Genomic DNA, 23,248 nt, shown 5'->3' on the forward strand with positions numbered 1-23,248 from the left:
TGGTGTTCGTCTCCTCCATGTCGTACAGTATAATACTGTAGAAATGTGTATGTACTAGAGATACCAAATAATAGTGATGACAGTTTTAATTAACTGAAAAATTGATTTTAAATGACTGGATCAAAATTCTAACTACCCTCTTTCCTCAACCATCTTTCCATCACTGTTGCTCCCTCTGTCTTAGAGATATTGCTCATAGTGATTTCAGTAACAAAGTTCTTTTTCTTCCTCATTCAGTAACTGGAATGAGCCCTCTGTCTCCTTATTTAAATGTGGATCCCAGATATTTAATACAGGTAAGAAGCATGTTTCTACTTTGATTCTATTAAGTCAGTTATCGTAAATGAGTCACTGTCTCCCTTGTGTAGAACTGCTTTTCCTAAAGTAAAGAGGTCTGATTTTTCTCTCCTATATCAGCGACAAATTGAACTAAGCTGAAAAATTTGTATGGAACCATATTAAGTTTTATACTGTTCATCACTTGAAGTCTGACAACTACGTTTCAACACAGTATTTAATACAACTTCTTGATGTCATAGTGCCTGGGAGGAGAAATCCAGTTTAGGGACACAGTGTGAATTAGTCCACATTAGAAATGGAACTTCTAGAATCTTAAGTCATGCTTCCTTCCAGGTCAATATCTAGTACCCAACAAGAGGATGTATCAGTTGTGAAACTGATACTACGCTTACTCATTTCTCTTTGCTGGATCCTACACCCAAGAGGAGAGATCACCTACATCAGAATTAATTTAATTTAAAAGCATCCCTCATAAAATAACTCTCAGTTGACTTATGAAACAATAGTGTTTATAAGAAAAATGGTTTGGGAATATCCAAATATTTTAGTGTACAAGGGCAGTGTGGACTAGATGTCACCTCAAAAGGCACAACTGAGTACAACATATTTCTCAACTAAATAAGCAAATATTATTAAATTAAATATAGCTTTAAGAAAGCTTAAAAATAATCCTGCTAAAAATTGTCTGTAAAATTAATCTTGCAGGAAGTTAACATAAGAATGGCCATACTGGGTCAGACCAAAGGTCCATTAAGCCCTGTATCCTGTCTTTGGATAGTGGCCAATGGCAGGTGCTTCAGAGGGAATGAACAGAACAGGTAATCATCAAGTGATCCATCCCCTGTTGCTCTTTCCCAGCTTCACTATTATTTAATCTGAGATCTAGGTAATATGCAAATTATGTAGACCATCCGAAGATAAAATCAAACTAAACAATTACAGAAAACCTCATTTGCTTCCCAGTTTCATCCAGTTATATTAAATATGGCAAAAAATCTCTAAGATAGCTGCTTCTTTGATTATGTCCTCAATTTTGAACCGATGTTTAGTACAAATAACTTGTGCTATGATCTTAATAAAGGCCCTTTGTCACATCTAAAATAGCTAGGGGCTTGCTGGATCAGGGGAGGGAACTGCTACTTAAGGAAATCTGTTTGGCTAAACAGGTACAGCAGCATGTGTTACTCTTCTAATCTAGCACCAGTCTTATTTTGCATGAGTGTTAACACGTGTTCACTCTTAAGATAGCAAAAGTAATAACTCTCTTCAAAAGAGCTTCCATTCAATGAGTTTGGGAATTGCAGGGGTTTCAGGAGGCACACGGTAAATGTTCTGAAACCTCAGTGGTGAATCACACTTAAATTAAGTAAGAGAAAACACTTGTATTCTATTCAAATATTTTATTTAAAAGTAAAAACCTGTAGTGTATAAACCAATAAAAATAGTACTTGACTTCTTACTTTCACTTTAACTTACTCTACAATACTTCATCTGTTATATTGACATCTTGAATTTGGAAAATCCTGGAAGTCTTTATACCTACTGCCAGGCCCAGAACTGGTGGCAGATTTGCCTTGGGTATCTACTCCTGGGGAAATTCTGCACCACTGCAGATTCAGATTTCTTTGCTTCCCTGCAGAAGAATGACTGACAGGGAAGCCACAAGAGCAGTCATGCGACTCTTCCCAGCAGTATGTTTTGGGTGCCCAGAGCAGCTGACAGAGAGGTAAATCACTGTGGGGCAGCGTGCGGAACTGGGGAAGACCCGGACTCAGCTGCTAGTCCTGGCTGGGCTGAGGAGGATGAGACTTCCTCTTCCCGTGCACAGCATCCGGGGCTGGGTCAGACCAGATTTCTCCCCAGGCTGCAGGAAGCTCTGAAAACTCCCATCTCTCTGCCCGCTTCCTGCACCCATTGCTCCTCAGCTACAGGGAAGTGGGATCACTGTACGGGGAGCTACTCCCCCATCTGCTTAACCCCCATGCATCCAGACCCCCTCCAATCTAGACGCTCCTGCTGAGCCTCTCCACCCTCAGAACCTCCCTTTAGAGCCCTACTCCCCCTGCACCTGGACCACCTCTACGAGCCACTTGCACCTGGATTCCCACCTCACGAGCACCAGATAGCTACACCTGGATCCCCATCCCACTGAGTCCCACTCCTCCAGCATCTGGACCCCCTCACTGAACCCTCTATACACAGACACACACCCTCCCTCCAAGCCCCAACCACTTTCATCTGGACTTCACTGCAGAGTCCCATTACCATTGCACCCAGAACCTCCCTCAGTAAGCCCCTGTGCATCCAGATCTCCCCTGCACCCAGATCCCCCCACTGAGCCACGTGCATCCAGATTGCCTCACACAGAACCCTCTCAACCCACACAAAGATCCCCCACACACTAAGTCCCTCCACACTTGGACTGTGCCTTGCTGAGCCTGCATGCTCACACCTGGTGTACCTGGCACAGAGGGGCAGGGCCCTGGAGTGTTTCTGGGGCAGGCCCAGTCCTTGCGCTGCATCAGGTTGGGTGCAGTCCCACTGCTGAGCCTGTGTCCTGGAGGTGGGGGAAGCTGGAGAGTGATCTCCCACCTCTGTACAGCCAGTAGCCTGTGCTCCCCAATGCCATGCTGGCACCTCCACATTTATTTGACAAATAAAATTTGCAGAATTTTAAAATAATTGTGCACATTTTTTTGGTATATAATTTTTAGGCACAGAATGCTCTCAGGAGTAGTTATCAGTCCATAGGGTATTGCAGAAACTCACTCAGAAAACTTAATTCTAAGTGTTGATGAAAAGATTCAGCGGAAAAGGAAAAAAATGTTTTCTTCTCTCCCCTTTCCCTTGAAAAGTAAGGATTCTACACTGACTTCCTTAGTTCTCAACAAATGTTGTTCCTTTGATATAACAGACAATATTAATTGAGAGAGTAGCATCATGAATCAACTGGATCCGTGCTATGCCCCCAGCTTTGGAACAATCTCTTGGAGGAATCCCTTCAGTATGCCAGACCCCCCAAAGAGGCTCATTCTTCCTTCAAAGTAAGCCACCGGGCCTCACCACCTCCTAAGACTGAACATGTGGAGCTCCAGCACTCATGTTTCACACTGTGAGCTCTGTTCAGCGAATCCAACTGAGAGAGACTCCTGGTAGAGACTTGTATATTCAGGGATTAACACACCTCACCAAGCATCTGCAGTGACCCTCACATGGCATTGTCAAAGCAGTAGGCTTTATTAGTCAAGTGGAACACAGCATAGGAAGTCCTTAGGTTAGCATAGAGAAATGAGGGGTAAAACATAATCCAGGTCCATTCTGGGCCCAGAGCCTGTAGTGAATGCCATGTTCAGACTCTGGGCTTGTCTACACTGGCAATTTACAGCACTGCAACTCTCTCACTCAGAGGTGTGAAAAAACACACCCATGAGTGCAGCAAGTTTCAGCACTGTAAAGCACCGGTGTAGACCATGCACCAGCCTTGCTGAATTTGCTGGCCTCTTATACACTATTCAGGCATCATGGTGTATGAGGGTGGCTACCTTTCATTTTGTAATTCATAGTGCATTCCATAACACAACAGCCAGAATTTTCTAGAATTTCATCCAATGTCCCCAGTGATTTTAGGGAATAATGAAGCTAAGAATTGTTTGGATCCCAACAGAACAGACAGGGGAAAGAGATAGTTAAGATTTTTTTTTTTTTAATGGTGCTTTCTGACATAAGGTTTAGCAGAGACTGAGGACTAATCTGTACAGAGAAATTGCACTAGTTGAACTAGGGGTGTGACATTAAACTGATTTATTACCCAGTGCTATTATGTGTGGACACTTACAGCAGTTTAAGTCTGGTTTATCTGTTTAGTTTGCACCTAGGTGCAAGCTAAATGGATATAAACCAAGTTTAAATCACTGGTTTAACTAAGTCAGTTTAATGTCACATCTTTAGTTGAACTGGTGCAACTTTATGCACGGACCAGGCCTAAAGTCTGTGTGCTTTTGCCAAGTCTACCCATTCTGATTGAACTAACTGTAAAAATTACTAAACTTCTGGAGTACAGATATCATGAACCAAGCAAAACATTTTCTTTCTGAAAAGTCCTAATGTCGGAAAAATACAAAAGAAAATTTCCATAGATTTTGTACAAACAGTACATTTAATACCAAATGCTACAGCCACACTGTTAGGGAATATTGTGAATTCCCAACCAGGATCACCTTATGATCTATCTTTGGCAAAGGAGGAGTTTGCTAGAAAAAATATGCAGACGTTGATTGCTTTGCTGTCCCACATCTGATGTATTGAGAACGAAAATGGAAGCTGTTAGATGCTATATCCACTGTCTAGAGTGAAGAAGGAAACTTGCTATCTACCTTAAAGAAAATCTTACTACAGAAAATATAAATTACCAAGGAAGATGCAATATTGACTCAGAAAAAATACAGAACTGTGAAACTACAATTGTTCTTTTTCACATGTTAATTGGCTATAGGGTAGATACTGTGCTAGACTTGTAAACTGCATAACAAATTGTAAAAACATATCTTCTGAATTTTTTTTATTATTGATGTGCGGGCTCCGGTGAAGCAGCTGTCCTGTTGCTTTCTTTCAGAGGCTAGAAATTGAATTGCCTGCTATGAGGCATAAGTAATAATAAACATTGTACAAATGATTGATTAATGCATACTCAGTTTCTTGTTTTTTTCACTTCATATTGAGTTAGCTGGAAATACTAGTCTAGGAAGAGAATCTCAGATTTAAACTTAGATTTAAAATCTCCCTTTTTTAAAATTTGTAACTAATCTATTCCAATCTGAATAATTTTTTTTGTAACATAATTAGAGAGAGGCAAGAGTATTACTGATTTCCCCCCACCCCCATCTGTGGTGTTCAGCAGCATTTATGTGGAAGTGTATGTTTTGTATTTTAACCTTAGTATGGTTAAGCCAACAGAGAGAATTTGAGATGTCTGAAACCATGCCTATTTTGAAAGTACAAATGTATAAACACTTACCTTTTCTTCCGTTTCAGGATACAGATGAGTTTATCTTACCCACAGGAGCGAACAAAACTCGGGGAAGGTTTGAGCTGGCCTTTTTTACCATTGGAGGGTGTTGTATGACAGGTAATATCTTAAGACTGATGTTACTGTATTAAATCCCAAGTACATGAGACACAATAAAACTGAAGAGATGTTGTCCTATAGATGTCTTCTTCTCCCCCTCTCCCCCCCCACCCCCCCCGCAGACTGTATACATATTTATATATGCAATGGCTACCTGACTCGTCTGTAGACTTACAAGATTGGGAATGAATGTGTTTGTCCGTTTACTGTATTGTTGATAGGGGCTGCATTTGGCGCACTGAATGGTTTGCGGCTGGGATTGAAGGAGACACACAGCATGGCCTGGTCCAAACCTAGAAATGTACAGTAAGTATATAAATGTACCTACGAATGCATACTTTCACCCCATCATTATTAGAATGGCTCAGCTAACTGAGTATATTGCAATAACAAAATTAAAAGTACATTTGCCTCTTCTGTGGGACAATATGTACAAAGCATAAATGCAGTATTAGGTAAATTGAGTTGTGAAATGCCTTGGTTAATCTGTTAAGTGCTAGTTTTACTTTTCAAATGAGCTTTGGTGGGTGTGTTTGACATTTCTCAAAGGGGTATGGAAAGAGAATAAGTGAAGCATTAATCATTCCCTGGATGCTTATTGAAAACTCACCTTGCATCAAGACTATATTTTTACAGGTTGAAGTACTCCCAAAAGGATTACAAATTGTCTAGAGGCTTTTTTTTTTTTCCCTTCCCCCTTATCTGGAACTTAGTACTCTGAGAACTGAGTACTCTTTCTTCAGTACTCCTAGCCTTTGCAGGATCAGGCAGGGAGAGACTTGGGCTATGTCTACACTACAAAGACTATGTTGGCATAGCTGTGCTGGCATAGCGCCCAAGTGTAGACACAGCTATGCCAAAAGGAGGAGTTTTTCTGCTGGTGTAGGAACACCACCACTCCAAGTGACGTTGTCTATGTAGACAGAACTGCTCTTCAGTCAGCATAGCTGCATCTACACTGGGACTTTTATTGGCATAATTATGTTGGTCAGGGATATGTCTTTTCTCACACTCCTGGCAGACGTTGCTGTCCCAATATAAGTTTTAAGTGTAGACCAGCCTCAGAATAGAATCCAAACAGCTGGGTCCACCTGGATATTTTTCTGGGGGGCAGGAGGAAATTCCACTGTGGGACAGTCCAAGGCACAAAATTTGTTCTGGGGTGCTGTTACTCTTGAGATCCCTAGCACTTGTCTCGCCTTACAGTGTTGCACATGCTATATTATTTCCAAATCTCTAGAAACAGGGTGAGCTGATTGTATGACAAATAGGCTTCATATACTGCTTTTCCCCCCTCCTCCTTCCCCTTCAAGAATGATTTTGTTGGGGAGACTTCCGTAACTTGATTGGCATAAGTGTTGAAAAATGTAATTTTGAGTTAGCTCTAGTACCTCTTCTTAGAATTTGTCGTCTGGGGGAGGAAGTTAGCATTCACTAGTGATTTTCCCCCCCACCCCCCCCCCCCATTGACTACTCATATTTGAGCATTGTTTGTTTATCCTTTTCCTTCCTCCTTCACAGTGTATAAAATAAAAACATATAAACCAAATATCCTATAGTATAAATCTAAAGTTACTTTTATCTAAATGGTTGATTTTTATTAACAGATCCTTAATTTATAGATGGGGAGGGGGGCACAATGAGCAAACTGAGGCAAGAAAAGTAACTATTTACTTAATTGACTGTCATATGAAAAACTTACCAAGTTGAGCCAGCAGAGGGCAACAGACACGCATACTCCACCTAAGTTTGTCCTTTTATGCAAGGCCAATGAAATCGTGTGCTCAGTTCCACTCTTTCATATTCAGCTACAGAGGTAGACCCGCCTCACATCTCTTTTATAAGCTGAAATGTAGTTTCATTTTGTTACATCCCCTTCACACTACATTTTCTATGAGGTTATCACTAAGATTCTGTCACCGATTTTTTAGTAAAAGTCGGACAGGTCATGGGCAATAAAAAAAAAAAAAAAAATTTTCACATAAGCCTGTCCCTGACTCTTACTAAAAATCCCCAGGGGGCAGGGGGGAAACTAACAATCGGAGCGCTGCCAGGGGCTGACTTCTGGTAGCTGCTCCAGCCATGTTGCAGCTCGTGTGGGCTGGCCACTCTGGAAGAAGTCACAGAGGTCCTGGAAAGTCATGGAATCCATGACCTCTGTGACAGTCGTATCTTTAATAATCACCATCACAAAGAATGTGAACAAACTTTTGAAAGATGGCTGAAATATCTTCTATTACTAGCGTATGCCAGGAGCGTCTGTCTGTTTCTTAGGCAGCACAGTCCTCTACCACTGAAGCTGATGGAAGTTTTGACACTCGTGTCATTAGGAGAAGGACTGAGCCTGATGCCTCTAATGACTTTACACTGAAAGGTCTTTGCTTAATTTAATCTTGCTAATAAATTCAATTTTAATTGCTGCCAATAACTGAATTAATTACAAAGGCTTTTTCATAAATTTCTGTTCTTTGCCTGTAGTTTATTAATCTGTCTCTTTATACTGTTATCTGGTTATAACATCGACTTAAATCAAACCATACCTTATTTATGAAAGCAAGATAACCAGTGAAGGCTCCAGACACGGTTAGGGCAGACCAGTGCTGTATAGAAATATTTAGTTAGGTATGCTATCAGTTAGGTGAGCTTTGCTTTTTTTTTTTTTTTTTTTTTTTTAAAAGATATCTATATTCTTAACTTTAAATTTACATTTATGTAAATATTTTTTAAAAATAACTCAGTAATACAGCTAGAGACTTAATTTAACATTGCAGCTATTTGAAACATGTCCTGACTCTTTAAATTCTCAAACTTGATGTAAAACTGATAAATTGGGAAAATGGAGGGTGTTGATGTGTTTCGGATAGATGGATATACTTGAGCACCTCTTCTCTATTGTACTACACTAGATAGTTTCAGAATGAACTTCTCCATGCCCTTTCAACTCATTTAAATCTAGCAGCATTCAGTGTTGTCCTGTGTCTTTCAGTGAAAAGTTAGTGTAGTGTTACAAAGGAAAGTAATGGGGAAATAAGCTTGATAATTCAGAAACACATACATGTAAAACATGTTTTCATAGTTGGACACTGAATTCCAGTGGCAGTAAGCTGTCCAGGGCAGTACCATGCCCATGACATTGTTACACTGCTGGGAGATAAAGATACTGGCCATTTCATCTGTCATCAGACTTCTGAAGGCAGCTGCCACCAGTGTGGAACAATGCTGTGCTTCCATGAGTGTGCGCTAGGCATTTGCCTTCACTCTTTAATGTTAGTCTGAAACCACACATGAAATATTAAATTTCTTAAGCTTCTCTAGTGTACACGATTCTAGGAGCAAATGAATATGTAAAATTATTTCCTTTAATCTTCTAAATATACTGCAATTTTCTTTTAACCAGACATTTCCCAGCACTATCAGATGTTGTTATAAAAGTGTTTGAGCCATTTCAAATGCCTCCATTTGGTGAAAGTGTTTGTTCAAACCAGCTACCCTTCTTTCAGTCTTCATCATACTGCCTAAAGTTTGGCATTGGTTCAGTGTTGACCTCAGCTGTGGTTTTGTTTTTTTTTTTCCACCAAATGCATCCGATGAAGTGAGCTGTAGCTCACGAAAGCTTATGCTCTAATAAATTTGTTAGTCTCTAAGGTGCCACAAGTACTCCTTTTCTTTTTGTGAATACAGACTAACACGGCTGCTACTCTGAGACCTCAGCTGGGTCCACCAGCTTCAGCTCTTGGAACGCTCCGTTTCCTGGAAGGTCTCTCATCCAGTTATTGTCAGACTGACTATGTTGTCTCATAAGCTACAAGTGAGCACATTAAATCAGTAATTGGATCAGAGATACCCAGTGTACTGTAGAACTTGGTGCTGGTGATTCAGGAGATAGTGGTCTTTGAGTCAGTACTGAATAAATACTGAATAAATAGAGTTGAGGACACAATGCTGCCAGAGCTGCCATCATTCTGAACTGATGTAAAACCTAACTAATGGTTCTGACAACTTGATGATTTTAAAGATCTCATGGCCATTTTCACAAGTATAAGGTGTTAATTCCAGTGCTGTGTCCAGAGTCTGACTTGAGGAATTGCATTTCCTACCTGCCATAAATCCTTCCTGTAATTTCAGTTGGATATGATAGTGTTTTCTGGGCCTCAATGTTTACCAGATCGTTGTTAGTCAGGGGCTGATATGAAAGGTGCGGGAACAGAAGCAAGCACCAACCAGGTTCAGAGAGCAATGTGGTGTTGAGCAATCTTAGCTGCTGATCAGGGGGAGAGTTTGTGGGTTTCTACAAGTTGGTTATGCAGTAACTCCTCACTTAGTCATCCCAGTTAACGTTGTTACATTGCTGATCAATTGGGGAACATGCTCGTTTAAAGTTGTGCAGTGCTCCCTTATAATGTCGTTTGGCAGCCGCCTGCTTTGTCCACTGCTTGCAGGAAGAGCAGCCCATTGCAGTTAGCTGGTGGGGACTTGGAACCAGGGTTGACTGGCAGCCCCCCCCCATCAGCTCCCCGCTCCCCTAAGTTCCTTGTGCGGCAGCCGCCCAACAGGCTATCAATTGCCAGCAGTTCAGCTGTCCTGTCCCCACTGCCATGTACTCCTCCTGCCCTCTGCCTTGGAGCTGCTACCTGAGCCTCTTGCTTGTGTGCAGGGGGGAAGAAGGAGGGTAATGTCAGGATGTCCCCCTCCCCCCCGCTCTTGTGCCCCACTTACCCCATCTTCCATAGAGCAGGTGGGACATATGACAGGGCTCAGGATGGAGGGAGCTTCCTGGCAGCAGCTGCAGTCTCAGCTTGCTGACCTACTTAACAAGGCAGTGTACTTAAGAGTGGGGTCAGCGTACTTAAAGGGGAAATGCCCATCTCTCTCTCTCTCTCTCTCTCTCTCACACACACACACACATACACACACAGCCTGTGTGTCTCTTTCTGTCTGCCATGCTGTCTCCCCTCCCTCCATTTGTGCTGCCTTGTAGAGTGAGAGTCAACATTAACAACAAGTTAATCCTTGAGGGCTCAGTCAATTGCTAGTTCATCATTTAGCAGTAAGGCCTCCCCTGGGGAATATCCCACCCTCTGACTTCACCACCTCAACCAAGCTTCAGTCATCATCGCTGTGTACCAGTATTAAATTGTTTAAAATTTACTCTGTGTGTGTGTGTGTACACACACATAATATAGTCTTTTGTCTGGTGAAAAAAATTTCCCTGGAACCTAAACCCCCTCCTTTACATTAATTCTTATGGTGAAATTGGATTCGCTTAACATAGTTTTGCTCAAAGTCACATTTTTCAGGAACATAACTACAATGTTAAGTGAGGAGTTAATGTACCTGGAGCCAGCCTAAAATTTTAATGTTTTGTATCGGATTCTGACTTGATAGGGTCTGAGAAAATTGAAACTTCATCCATTTGTTTGCTGAAAGGGAGACTTTTCTTAAGCTTAGAAAGTAATCCTGGCTTTCTGCACAGTTTTTCTTGTTGGTAACAATGGCTGTATCATTCAAGCCTGTTAGAGGTATTACATGGTGCATAATGGTTCTTATATCTAGCTACATAATTGCAGCCTTCCCAATGCATACCACACTGTTTGCCAAAGATTGTTATATTAACTGTCATGAAGAAATGTCACTCACCGTACTTACGAGATTTTTCCAATTTTAAGTGCCTTTATCTTCTATGTGGCTGGTTGGCAGCTACTGTATATTGACAGTCATGATTTTCATTGGAAAGAGCACAAATTACCCAGTGCAACTAATATTGCTATAATTGAGCTAGTAGGTCACTCGTAGCTGTAGTATACTAGTGTTTTAAAACTGAGAAGTTTGATTACTTGGAGAGGTACAAGCCATATTGGGGGGGAGGGGGAAATTGGAAGGAGGATATTTTCCATTTTGTTTAGGACTTGACAGGGCCAAATACTTGTACTCAATATTGAGTGGCTAATTTTTCATTTGTAGCTTTCAAGGTAGAAATGACAAAGCAAGAAGAAAATTGATTGACTTTCTTGTCTAATTCCCTCCTCTCATCCCTACTTCTTAAGTCTTTAGGGGAATCTAAGGTATGTCTACACTATAGTCCTTACAGCGGCACACCTGTACCACTACAGCTGCGTCACTGTAATGTCTCTCAAGTAGCTGCTATATGCCGCTGGGATAGCTAATTAAACCATCCCTAATCAGAAGCAGTAGCTATACAGAGAGCTTCTCCTCCCGACATAGCACTGAAGCTTATTTCTGTCAGTGAGGTGGTTTTGTTTTTTCCCCACATCCCTGACTGACAAAATTTTTACCGACAAAAGTGCTAGTGTAGACAAAGCCCAACATACTTTTGTGACTAGAAAAGGATTACTATGGTATATTTGGAAGCACTCTAGTAGATGGTCATTTTGCATTTGACTGTCACTTTGTGCTTCCCAGAAATGGAAAGCAGCATTTTTAAGTACAGAAACAGTGTTTTGAACTGAACAGCAGCATCAGAGGTCAAACCTGAGAACCTGTTTTAAATTGTCTCCTGATGTGAGGCCTGGCATCAGGGATGTATCAGTTTAAACTTCAGGCAGGCTTGTAAGAAGTCATATGTCTCTCTATATAAAAACAAAGTTTTAAGAATACATGATCTCCTCTGATAATGGAATGGCTTTATATTGGATCTTCATACTACAGTTATTACCATATTAAATATATAGAATTGTGTATTCCATTGTGCTTTGTACCATGCAATCCTCATCTTGATTGGGGCCCATAGGCACTTGATTAATAAATAAGGTATTTAAGTTTTATTAAATAATGCCTTTTTTTAATCTTCAGAATTTTAAATATGGTGACAAGGCAAGGAGCTCTATGGGCCAACACTCTGGGATCCTTAGGTAAGTCCAACTTATCTCAAACTAAACAATGTACAAAGAGTTTGAAACTTTTTGGTTTCTTGGCACACTGAATGAGTTGATGTAGCCTATGGCTAAATTTTTCAGTCACAGCTGGTGATTTTGGGTCTCAACTTTAAGACATCTAAAAGGCCCAGTTTTTCAGAGAGTGGTGCTCTGCACTGCCTGAAAACTAGGCTCCTTTCAGGTGTCTGAAGTTGGGCACCCGAATTCTCTAATCCTCTGATCAGAGAGACGTTTGTAAAATTAACTTGCCCTTATTTTCTCAGCCTTTCATTTGTATTATGACAATTGCATAGTCATTAGTCACCATTTTTTCTGTCTCTGAAAAATACAACATACATTAAGAGAAATTTGAAAGTCCAAAATGGATTTTGAAGACTAAAGGTATAAAAATAACCAACTAACAGGTTGTTTTAGTACATCAGAAGTAAGAAGACTGAACAAAAATCAGTGGGTCTGCTGGATCAATGGGAGTAATTAAGGACAATAGACATCCTAAAACGATTTCTTTGTCTCCCTAATGGAGATTGCATTTAGCAACACTGAATTTCATTTGCTAAGTAGTAATGCACACTGGAGCGACATATAGATTAGTTAATTTAGAACCCTGTATGGTGCAAACTATCTCAGCCTAAGAAAGGAATCTGGGTTGTGGTGTGGGAAGCTCAGTGAAGACCTCTACGTCGGGGCAGCTGCAGTTAAAAAAGCTAACAAGATGTTAGGATGCATAAGGAATGGGATGGTCAATAATAAAATAATGCTTTTATATAAATCAATGGTGCACCCTCATCTGGAATACTATGTACAGTATTGGCCATCCAGTTTCTTAGGGAATGTCTGCACTGCAGCCTGGAGCAATCCTCACAGCTAGACTCAAGCTAGCAGGGCTCAGGCTGCAGCTCAGGCTCTCAAGCCCACACAGCCCCCTAAACTTGAAAGCCTGAGCTGTAATGTCTGTCCACATTGCTATTTTTAGCCTTGTGATAGCAGGCTAAAACTAGCAGTCTTACCCAGCTGGGAGGCTTACTCCCAGCTGCAGTGTAGACAGACCCTAAAAAGGACATTGCAGAACTAAAGGGACTCCAGAGGAGAACCACAAGAATGATCAAGGGCCTGAAGAGAGATTGAAAAGATTGGGGTTGTTTATCTTAGAAATAAGGCTAAAGTTGAGACACGATAAAGGTTGATAAAATGAGTGGTCTAGAGAAGGTAGATTGGGAACTTCTGTTTCACACAAGAACAAGGGGGTATTCAAGGAAATCGAAAGGTGGGAAATTAAAAAAAAAAACTGATCAAAAGGGATTACTTTTCACAGAATGTGTAATTAAACTAGGAAATTTATTGCCACAGGAAGTTGATGCCAAGAATTTAAGATTCTAAAAGGGACTGGACAATTTCACAGATATCCAGAGTTATAATTTACACCAATTTTTGGAATAAGCTTAAATCCTGAAGCACCAGGTTAAATATCTATCTGTAACTCTGAGAAATCTGGATGACCCAGTGTGGAGAACAGATTATCCCACATCTGCTACTTCAGAGGAAGGCACAAGAACCCTGCAGTATCGGATATTGGCCACTGTCAGACAGGATACTGGACTAGATGAATGTTGGGTCTTTTCCATTATGGCAGTTCTTTTTTAGGTTTACCTATTAGCTGATTATAAAACTGGAACACAATATAGATAAACACATCTGAAAAAGGTGCTGCATGTTGCAGTTCAAGGTTCCAGTGTGATGAGTGATGTATTAACAGATTTTTCGCAGCTGTTTGTTTTCTTGAGTAATCTTTCTTCTGTGTTTGCCTTAGTTATACTGGCATGCATTCCAGTGGCCTACTAGTGTGCAAATTCCCATGTAGAACATGACCTTTCTAGTTAGCATATTATAGTCCTTAGGAGTGCCAGGCATGACATGAGAGTTGGTTCTGGCTTCTCCTGTGCTAGGTGCTGGGGAAGTGCAAGGCTTTTTCTCATGTGGAGTGCTATGTATTGTGTGTCAAAAATAAGAAGCAACCCTCTCCTCTTCCAGTTTGCTGTTTGTGTTCTTTTTCAAGAGATGGTTCAGTAATGTTATAGCTGTCCGCTTATGGAGTGATCCATTTTGAAGGATTCTGTTAAACAAGATTTTTTTCCTCTAATACTGCACACTTAAGGCCAGATCAATATCCTTGCTAATATTCAGTACCATTTTAAGTGGGGCTGTTTTTGGAGGAGTAAAGTACAATCATGTGAGTAAAGGTATCATAATCTGGCTTTTAGAGCCACAAGAATAACTAACAGTATTGTATCTATATTGTTTTGAGTGATATGAAGTTCTTCGCCCTGTATGAAAATTCTAGATATTGTTACGTTATACCAGGGATTAGTTTGTTTGCTGGCTTGGGCTCATGCACCCATATTAAGAGTGCATAGATTCCCTTTTGCCACAGGGAGAGTTCCTCAGATTGATGCTTTCCTGTTAACTAAGTGTGCAAGGTGGTGCCACCCTTCATGTATAGGGACAAAATTATTATATGCAGACAGAAACAAAGAGCTTATAGTGCAGTTGAAAATTCTGAGAAACCTAATATCCTAATTTAGAATGAGGGTAGACATAGATGTCCTCCTTATAGAATAGAAATGATGTAATGTTAAAGACTGAAAAGGCCAAAGATGTAGCCTTAAGGCATTAATAGCAGGAGTAAAGGGAAGTTGCAAAGACTCCATCAGAAATAAAAAATATGAATGTTGAGCTCAGGATAGCTTTGAAAGCTGCACTCAGACCAGAATCCAAGGCCTGGTTAATCTTATCTCTTCTAGAACATGGATGGCAAGGTAATTTGGTGCAAAATGTTTTCATATTTTACCAATAACTTTAATTCCTCTCCCAGCATTGCTTTACAGCGCATTTGGAGTCATCATAGAGAAAACACGAGGTGCAGAAGATGACCTGAACACAGTAGCTGCTGGGACCATGACAGGAATGCTATACAAATGCACAGGTAACCTGAGAAGATCATATAAATATTTTTGCCAAAGATATGTAAAGCATGAATGTAAACTTAGGTTTTTAAAGTGAAGTTCTGCTCTGAAGAGTGACTATATATAAAAAGAGCATATTTTTACTCAAAGTTTTTCTACAGGTACAACTCTGAGTGCACACAGGACTTTAGTGTCAACCAACACAGCAAAGAATGTGAGCGGTTTTATTCATCAATATCAGATTTGTTAAAAGCCTCTAAAGACAATGGTTACACAGATGGCACTCAAGGCATAGTTTGGCTTGCAGAATCTATCAGTGCTGATGTGTGAGAATGGAAAAAGCCATATGGGAGTTTGTAGGGCTGGAAAATTGCCTATGTAAACTGGGTAAATGTAACCTGGAAATCATCTAAGCAGATATGAATCTCCATAGTGCTGTTTTCAAAGTCACTTTTCAGAGTAGACTTACACTTAAGAATTAGAGTATGATTTAGCATTTAAAAAGTATGGGAATGTTTATGGTGGAAGAATATATTCTGTGATATAGTAGATTCACAATAACCACTTAATTGCATGTATTGTACCTGTTATTGCTATAAGAGATTTTAGGGTTAAGGCAAAATGAGGCCCAAGACTGCGTGTATCCTCAGCCACCTGAGAAGTAAAGATTGTTTAAGGGAACAAAGTGTTGTGTGGGGGAGGGGGGGGTCTGACCAATAAAATCCTATTAGACAGATATACAGTACAACCATCGTAGGCCTTGTTTTGGATTTCATCTTCATAAAAAAAAGACTCCTTTAAATCAGTTGTTTCATGCTCCAGCATAAGTACCAGCGGTACTCCCACTGCCCCTCGATATCCCCTTCCAGCTTGACAGTGAACTACTGATGATTACTCTCTGGGAACAGTTTTCCAACCAGTTACGCACCTACCTTATAGTAGCTCCATCTAGGTTGTATTTCCCTAGTGTGTTTATGAGACGATCACGCGAGACCATATCAAAAGACTTAATAAAATTCAAGATATACCACGTCTACCACTTCCCCCCACATCAACAAGGCTTGTTACATCTGTGTTGGCATTACCATTACAGTACAACCCTAAGTACATATTATTTATAATAGTAACCAAACCATTTCAAAGGAAAATGAAATTCTACAAAAATGAAAATCTAAGAATTGGAAATAGCCTTTTTCCTTAAGGCAACAGAGAATTTGGAATTGTAATTAGGGGCATTATAAAACCACATTAGTAAACAAATTAGTATATTGTGGGAGGTAAAATTTGGGAATATAATTACATCACCCTTTGTAGAGACATTACACTGTTTCTTGTGTAACTTGTTTCCTAAGCCATTAGGACTTTGAGTCAAACACCACTGTGAATTGCACACTGACAGTGAGCTTTGGAAGATGATGGGATATTTCCTACAGGAAGCACTACTAAGCAAGTAGGCTGGCATACTTTACACTAGCAGAAGTTTCCCATTGGTTTTCAAGTGTAAAACCATAAGAATGATCATAGTGAGACCAATGGTTCATCTAGCCCAGTATCCTGTCTTCTGACAGTGACCAATGCCAGATGCTTTAAAGAGAATGAACAGCACAGGTCAATTATCAAGTGATCCATCCTGTCATCCAGTCCCAGCATTTGGCAGTCAGATGTTTAGGGATACCCAGAGCAAGGGGCTGTACCTCTGGCTATCTTGGCCAATAGCCATTGATGGACCTATCCTTCATGAACTTCTCTAATTCTTTTTTTAGTCCAGTTATATTTTTGTCCTTCACAACAACCCTGGTAAACTTTCACAGGTTGACTGTGCGCTGTGTGAAGTACTTCCTTTGGTTTGTTTTAAACCTACTACCTATTAATTTCATCAGGTTATCCCTGCTTCGTATGTTGTGTGAAGGGATAAATAACACTTCCTTATTCATTTTCTCCACACCATTCATGATTTTATAAACCTTTATCCTTAGCCCCTCTTAGTCATCTCATGGAGCATGCATTGCTTTAATCCAATCTTGAGGTGGCACAGGCATGGATAACTTGTAAGGTCACCTAGCCTTTCCCTTGCCAATACAGGATTGTTCCTACAATATATCTTCAATGCACTGATTTTTTTTAAAGAAAAAGACAAATAGGAAGAAAAAGGGTTGTATTCCTTTAACTTCTAATGTCCAAAGCTACTGAGGCAATGGCAATGTAGATAATGGTTTGCCTATGTTCACAGCACTGTATGTACCAATATATCACTTCAGGCAATTTTTCTATACTTTGTTACATATGAAATGCCACATCCAAAAAAACCTTAAGAACAACTGGGATATTCAACTCCACTGGAGCTAGTTAAGTAATTAGCTGCTACACTATAGGGGTGATTGAAACTTTTTAAGGTTTATAATAAGGAATCAAAACTTAAGTGAGAACATCACAGATGATGTTCACACTTGTTGAAGGGAATGAATTCCATCTTCACTTTCTAGGTTCTACACAGCTGACTCTTTCCCCCTTCCTCCCTGACCCTTCCCTGAGTTTTGTTCTTTTATTCCTATTACTCTTTGCACATGAATGCTTCTCTACTCCCCTTTCTCCCCTGCTGTCCCTGTGCCAGTCATGTCCTTCCTGCATACATTATAGCCTCCATCTCAAATCCACTTCTCATTCCCACATTCTCTCCAACCTAATGCAGTCTAGTTGTAATAAATCAAAACAGCTCGTGTGTACCATACAGAAACAAGCAGTTATTTCACTGACTCAGATCAGTAATGTCAAGTATCTAACTTTAGCAGTTTAGACAAGGCCTCTTTACAGCTCTGAAACTTACAGCGCTCAAGGGTATGAAAAAATACCCCCCTGAGCACTGCAAGTGTCAGCACTGTAAAGTGGCAGTGCACCAGTGCTGATAGCTATACTCCCAGTGCTGGTCGCCACTCTCTTCATGGAGGTGGTTTTTGTTTTTGTTTTTTTTTTTTTAAGAGCACTAGTGAAGACGTACCCTTAGATTTAAGCTCTCACGGTGGGGACCATGACTTCGCTTGTTATGTGAAGAGCCCAGACACTATATACCAGTGTGAATTGATAATATCCACAGGAGAGGTTTATATGTTCATGGTGTGTCCTCTCCCACACCTTTTACTGTCAACTGGCAAAGCAGGATCATGCCCAGTTTCAAAGTTAACTCCATTCTATAATTCAAAAAGGATGGGTACATTTGTGTTGGAGGCAGTGTTGTGGTGCATAGGTTTCGTAGGGCCACCCTCCTTTTGTTTAACGATGAGTTCATGGACAATGTATAAGGTAAAAATATATACAGTAATGTAACGTTTGGCATTAACTTTGCCAGCAGTGCATGGATGTAGCACTGTGACTCAGTATCAGTGGTAGCCTTGCGGGATTGAACATTTCTGTGTCTGCATTATGAAGCTTACTTATTGACTGGATTTTTAAAACTGCATTGACTGAGGTTTTGATGAGGGGAAAACTGGTCAGAAATAGCTCATGGGAAGGCCATTGTTGGAGTCTAGTGCATTATGCTGTTACTTAGAAAACTATTGCCCGAAACTAACCCTTGATGTCACATTTTGCCCTTATGTTGGTTTTAAATGCACAAAGATGTCACAAGATCAGACTAGGGAACTATGTTGCAACAAAATCCTTTGCAGAATTTAACTATTCCACCTGGTCTAGATTAGCAAATGTTTATAAATGACTAAGCAACAAAATGAGTTGAACTTTGGAACGATGCACTGTTTGACCACTCTGGACAAAATTATCTAAGATTTTCCGTTTACGCTGTGGCATAAACTTAAGTGCTGTGATTAGAGACTTTTTACAACTGGAGCTAGTTAAGTACGGTATTAACTGCTACACTACTCTTGCAGCTTGTTGGGACACATTTTGAGATCACACTTCACACTGAATGTAGACAGTGATAGACAAAGGAAATCCTCTCCTGTTCCTTTTACAAGTATAATAAGGAGCATTGTTGGGAAAACACTCTAGGCCATCAGGGAGCATGCGCTTCTCAGTTATAGACTGATTTTCCCCCTTCCCCCCTTGTTGCCTGCCAAAAGTGGTCTTGTAAACAGATTTATAATCTCAGAAAAAGGCCAGTCAACACTTCCTTCTTCCTGTTTTTTTTTTTTCCCCCCCATGGGTTGCACAATGTCATCATAGTTTGTAGAGAAGTGGTTAAAATTCAAAGTCTCACTTCCTTATAGACATTCCAAAAACCCCTTGTTGAAGAGGGAAGTATCATGCAGATAAAATGATCAGAAAAACCCGTAAACACAGTAAGGTGGTGGGTCTCTCTCCCCCTTCCTCCCCTGTTTTTAAAAAAAAACACAACCTACCTATTGGGTGTTTTGCCACTTATAAATAGGCAGAAATAAAAACTGATCTGTTGTGGTCAGAATTACTGCAGTGGATGTTATGATGCATACATGTTCAGACTCAAGCTTATATTGAGCCCTTCTCTGTATGGACTCATTCATTCAGCAACCTTTCTTTTGATTCAGAAACAAGGGTCACTGAAAACTTCAGTCAAGCTTAAAACAAATTTGGCAGTTTTCAATTTACCTGTTTAGCTATGAAAGCAAAGCTCTTTGTACAGTGAATTGAGTCAGCAGAAAACTTAACCTTTCACATAAAACATGAGCCGAGTTTGTAAATGACTTTCCTTTTCCCTCCTTCCCATCCCCTCTTGGATGGCTTAGTGTATTTAGCCTTTTCTTTTGGGGAGGCAGAAGGGAGACCTAACATTTGGGAAAGGAACTGTTTCCATGTATGCATACAGCACCTAGTACAACGGGTCTGTGATCCTGATTAGAGTCTCTGGATCCTAAATCTATTGCAATAAATATGTATATATTTGTTGCAATCAGGAGATCCATCTGAACAGAAGTGACATGCATGTCCATTTTAGCTATTGACCAATCATCATTTTAGAAATACAGGACACAACCCTGAAAGTCAACCAATCTTAAATTCATTAAGCAGGACTAATCACTTTACTGCTACCAATACAAAGTCCGACCAAGCCAGATCTAGAGACTAATTTGGTGTAGTTGTAATGGGTGAAAGTTCAGGAGAACTGGTCTGTCTGTAAAAGAAGCCACACAGACAAACCACAAGACAGCAAGCCCTGCAAACTAGGGCCTGATTTGTTCCAGTCAAGGTTTTCCGTTTCCTTGATCCAAGTCTGATTTGATTTTTTTTTTTTTTTTTAAATTTAAATCTGTATCTGCTAGGAAGTAGAGGTTCTTTTTTTAATCTCCTTATGTTTCTTGAGGGAGAGACCCTTGAGGTATTTTGCAACCTGCTGTAGACACAGGCTCTGTGATATCTATCTTGTCTTCAGAATCTACATAAAATTGTAGAAGATTTTGATTCCTAGCTGTAAATTGAAATCCCATTCAGATAATTTAAAACGGAGGTGGGCAAACTGCGGCCTGCAGGACCCTCCTGCCCAGCCCCCGAGTTCCTGACCCTGGAGGCTAGCCCCTCCTCTGCTGTTCCCCCTCCCCCACAATGCTCTGGGCGGCAGGGCTTTGGGCTTCTGGGGCAGCGCAGCTGCAGAACGCGACCTGACCCGGTGCTCTGTGCTGGCTCCAGCCGGGCGGTTATGGCTGTTGGACTGCCAGCCACCAGTGCTCCAGGGAGCAGGGGGTGTTGGATAGAGGGCAGGGGAGTTCGGGGTGGTGGTCAGGGGGCCGGGAGTGTGGATAGGAGTCAGGGTGGTCAGAGGGTGGGGAATAGGGGGGTTGAATGGGGGCAGAGGTCCTGGGGGGGCAGTCAGGGGCAGGAGTACTGGGAGCAGTCAGGGGACAGGGAGTGGGGGTGTATGGATGGGGCAGGAGTCCTGGGGGGGTATGGGGGAACAGGGAGGGTTGGATGGGACAGGAGTCCCCAGGAGGCAAGAAGGGGGGGATGCACCTGGCTGTTTAGGGCAGCACAGCCTCCCTAACCGGCCCTCCATACAATTTCCAAAACCCGATGCAGCCCTCAGGCCAAAAAGTTGCCCGCCCCTGCTTTAGAAACATAATGAACAACCAGTGTGGTCTGCCTTCTTTATAGTGTCAGCATCTTAGATGCCACTTTGACATGAGTTCCAAATAAATAAACTCAACTGAATTAGGTTGTGGACTGATTCACTCTTAATCATGCTCTGATCCAACAGATGTTCCACATCTGGTACAAGAAGGGAAGGGTATTTTTGTGTCTGATCTTACTACAAACTGGTATGTTGCATATAATGATGGGCAGTAATATTTGATTTTCAATCGCAAGGGAGGATGATCAAATACAACCCATTTTGGGGTTTTACTTGGCCATTCAGGGGTTAAACAGTTACCTCTGACTTATGCCTGTTCTTAGTTCTCTCAAGTAGCAGCAGTGTAAAATAGACCACCTTCTCAGTTTCACTGCTGCTTGCAGGGTTCTGAATATCACCACTGGAAACACAGGAGCTGTCTAACAGACTTAGGAAGATAACATTGCATTGGTTAATATATAGAAGGTGATGCTAACAACCATTAAGGGGCTGTAAAGTGGGGATGGGGGGGTGAAGTGGAAAATTTAGTTTCTTTAGAAAATGAAGTCTGTCTCCCTTCCACTACTGCCAAACAAGGAAAGTTTCCTAGTTTTAAGTGCTGCAGCTGTGCTGTTGTAGTGTAGATGCTTCCTAGACGAACATAAGGGGTTTTCCTATTTGATGTAGGGAATCCACCTCTCCAGGATGCAGGTGCATTGAGGAGGGAGGTCAACCTAGCTGCATTGTCTAGGGTGTGAAATTGTTCATAGCCTTGAGAGATGTAACTAGGTCAACTTAAGGCTATGTCTACACTAGCACTTTTGTCTTTAAAACTAGTCGGTCAGGGGTGTGGGGGGGGAAAAAAACCCATGCCTGACCAATGTAAGTTTCACCGACAAAAGCACTGGTGCAGACAGTGCTCTGCTGAGTCCACATAGAGTGGCTATGTGGGAGACCTTACAGCAGCACCGTTGCAGTGGTGCTGCTGTAAGGTCTGTAGTGTGGACCTAGCCTGCGTTTTAAGTATTGACCATGCCTTAGCATCTAGCTACAGCAGTCTGAAATCAGAGCTGTTTCTCTAGAACATTTCATTTCTTCAGCTCAGCTTTCCCTCCGTAATTTTTATACCAGTGGACCTTTCCTACCCTGGCAACTTTTAAAAACTCCCCTGGGGCAGTAGTGAACTTTTAGAAAAATTTTCCTAGCATAGACCTACGTTTAACTACACAAATGTACATGTTAAAAACTCAGAACAAAAAAAAAAATCTGTGGGCCATATTCAGAGATGATGATGATTAACTACAGCTTCATTTTAGGTCAGTGAGAGTTGAAGGTGCTTATCTCCTCTGAAAATCAGGCCCTTTAAACCTTTGAAGCTATTTCTTCTACAGGCTGCAAAAGAAAAAAAGATGATTTCTCATCCTAAGTTCTTGGGAGGCAGATGCTGGAAGCCATGAAATGTTTAGATTTAACTATCTGCCTTGTTCTACTTGACATATTTTGTAAGTCTAGGTTTCTGGCTTAGTGTTTTTAATGCCTACCTATTAAGGAAATAGGTAGCAGTTATCAATGCTGGCATTTTCTTCTCTTCAGCTCCTGACCCATAGTTTTCCTTTTTTTAAAACTTTCAGGAAATGATGTTAGGAATTAATGTTATCTGAAACCCGTATATCTGTTTTGAGTTAGTGAAAACTATAGGCTAAAAATGTGCCTGTCCAGCTTTTTCAGCTCTAGCACATAATTCCACTTGCTCAGTCAGCTCCAGTTTTGTGAAGAGGCAGTGAATTGAAATGGTAATGATAGTTGCGCTCCTTGAGTACTGCAAGTATGCTGTACAATAAAGTCTAATACTAGGATTGGGACAGAAAGAATATGCGTGCTCACTGATATTGGAAGTAGACAGGATTCTTTGTTAAGCTATATCAGCTAAAAGTATACA

The 23,248-nt window shown here is 40.9% G+C and overlaps 1 protein-coding gene across 3 annotated transcripts in view; it reads left to right on the forward strand.

Annotated features, from left to right (window-relative positions):
• The window catches only part of TIMM23B (translocase of inner mitochondrial membrane 23 homolog B), a 30,120-nt gene that overhangs the window by 1,203 nt on the left and 5,669 nt on the right, over window positions 1-23,248 (forward strand). The window contains exons 2-7 of one of the 3 annotated variants that reach the window (XR_006282750.1): window positions 238-296; window positions 5,332-5,425; window positions 5,647-5,731; window positions 12,236-12,294; window positions 15,188-15,298; window positions 22,941-23,102. Coding sequence is in view for 2 of the 3 variants with exons in the window: in XM_038408851.2 (XP_038264779.1) it covers window positions 238-296; window positions 5,332-5,425; window positions 5,647-5,731; window positions 12,236-12,294; window positions 15,188-15,298; window positions 15,440-15,492 (461 nt within the window). In the remaining variant the exon portion in view is untranslated. Of the gene's footprint in view, window positions 1-237; window positions 297-5,331; window positions 5,426-5,646; window positions 5,732-12,235; window positions 12,295-15,187; window positions 15,299-15,439; window positions 15,493-22,940; window positions 23,103-23,248 lie in introns of all 3 variants that reach the window. The other 2 variants (XM_038408851.2, XM_038408850.2) reach the window with 2 other exon arrangements.

This window comes from Dermochelys coriacea, chromosome 7 (genome assembly GCF_009764565.3).
Source record: "Dermochelys coriacea isolate rDerCor1 chromosome 7, rDerCor1.pri.v4, whole genome shotgun sequence".
NCBI classification, from domain to species: Eukaryota; Metazoa; Chordata; order Testudines; family Dermochelyidae; genus Dermochelys; species Dermochelys coriacea.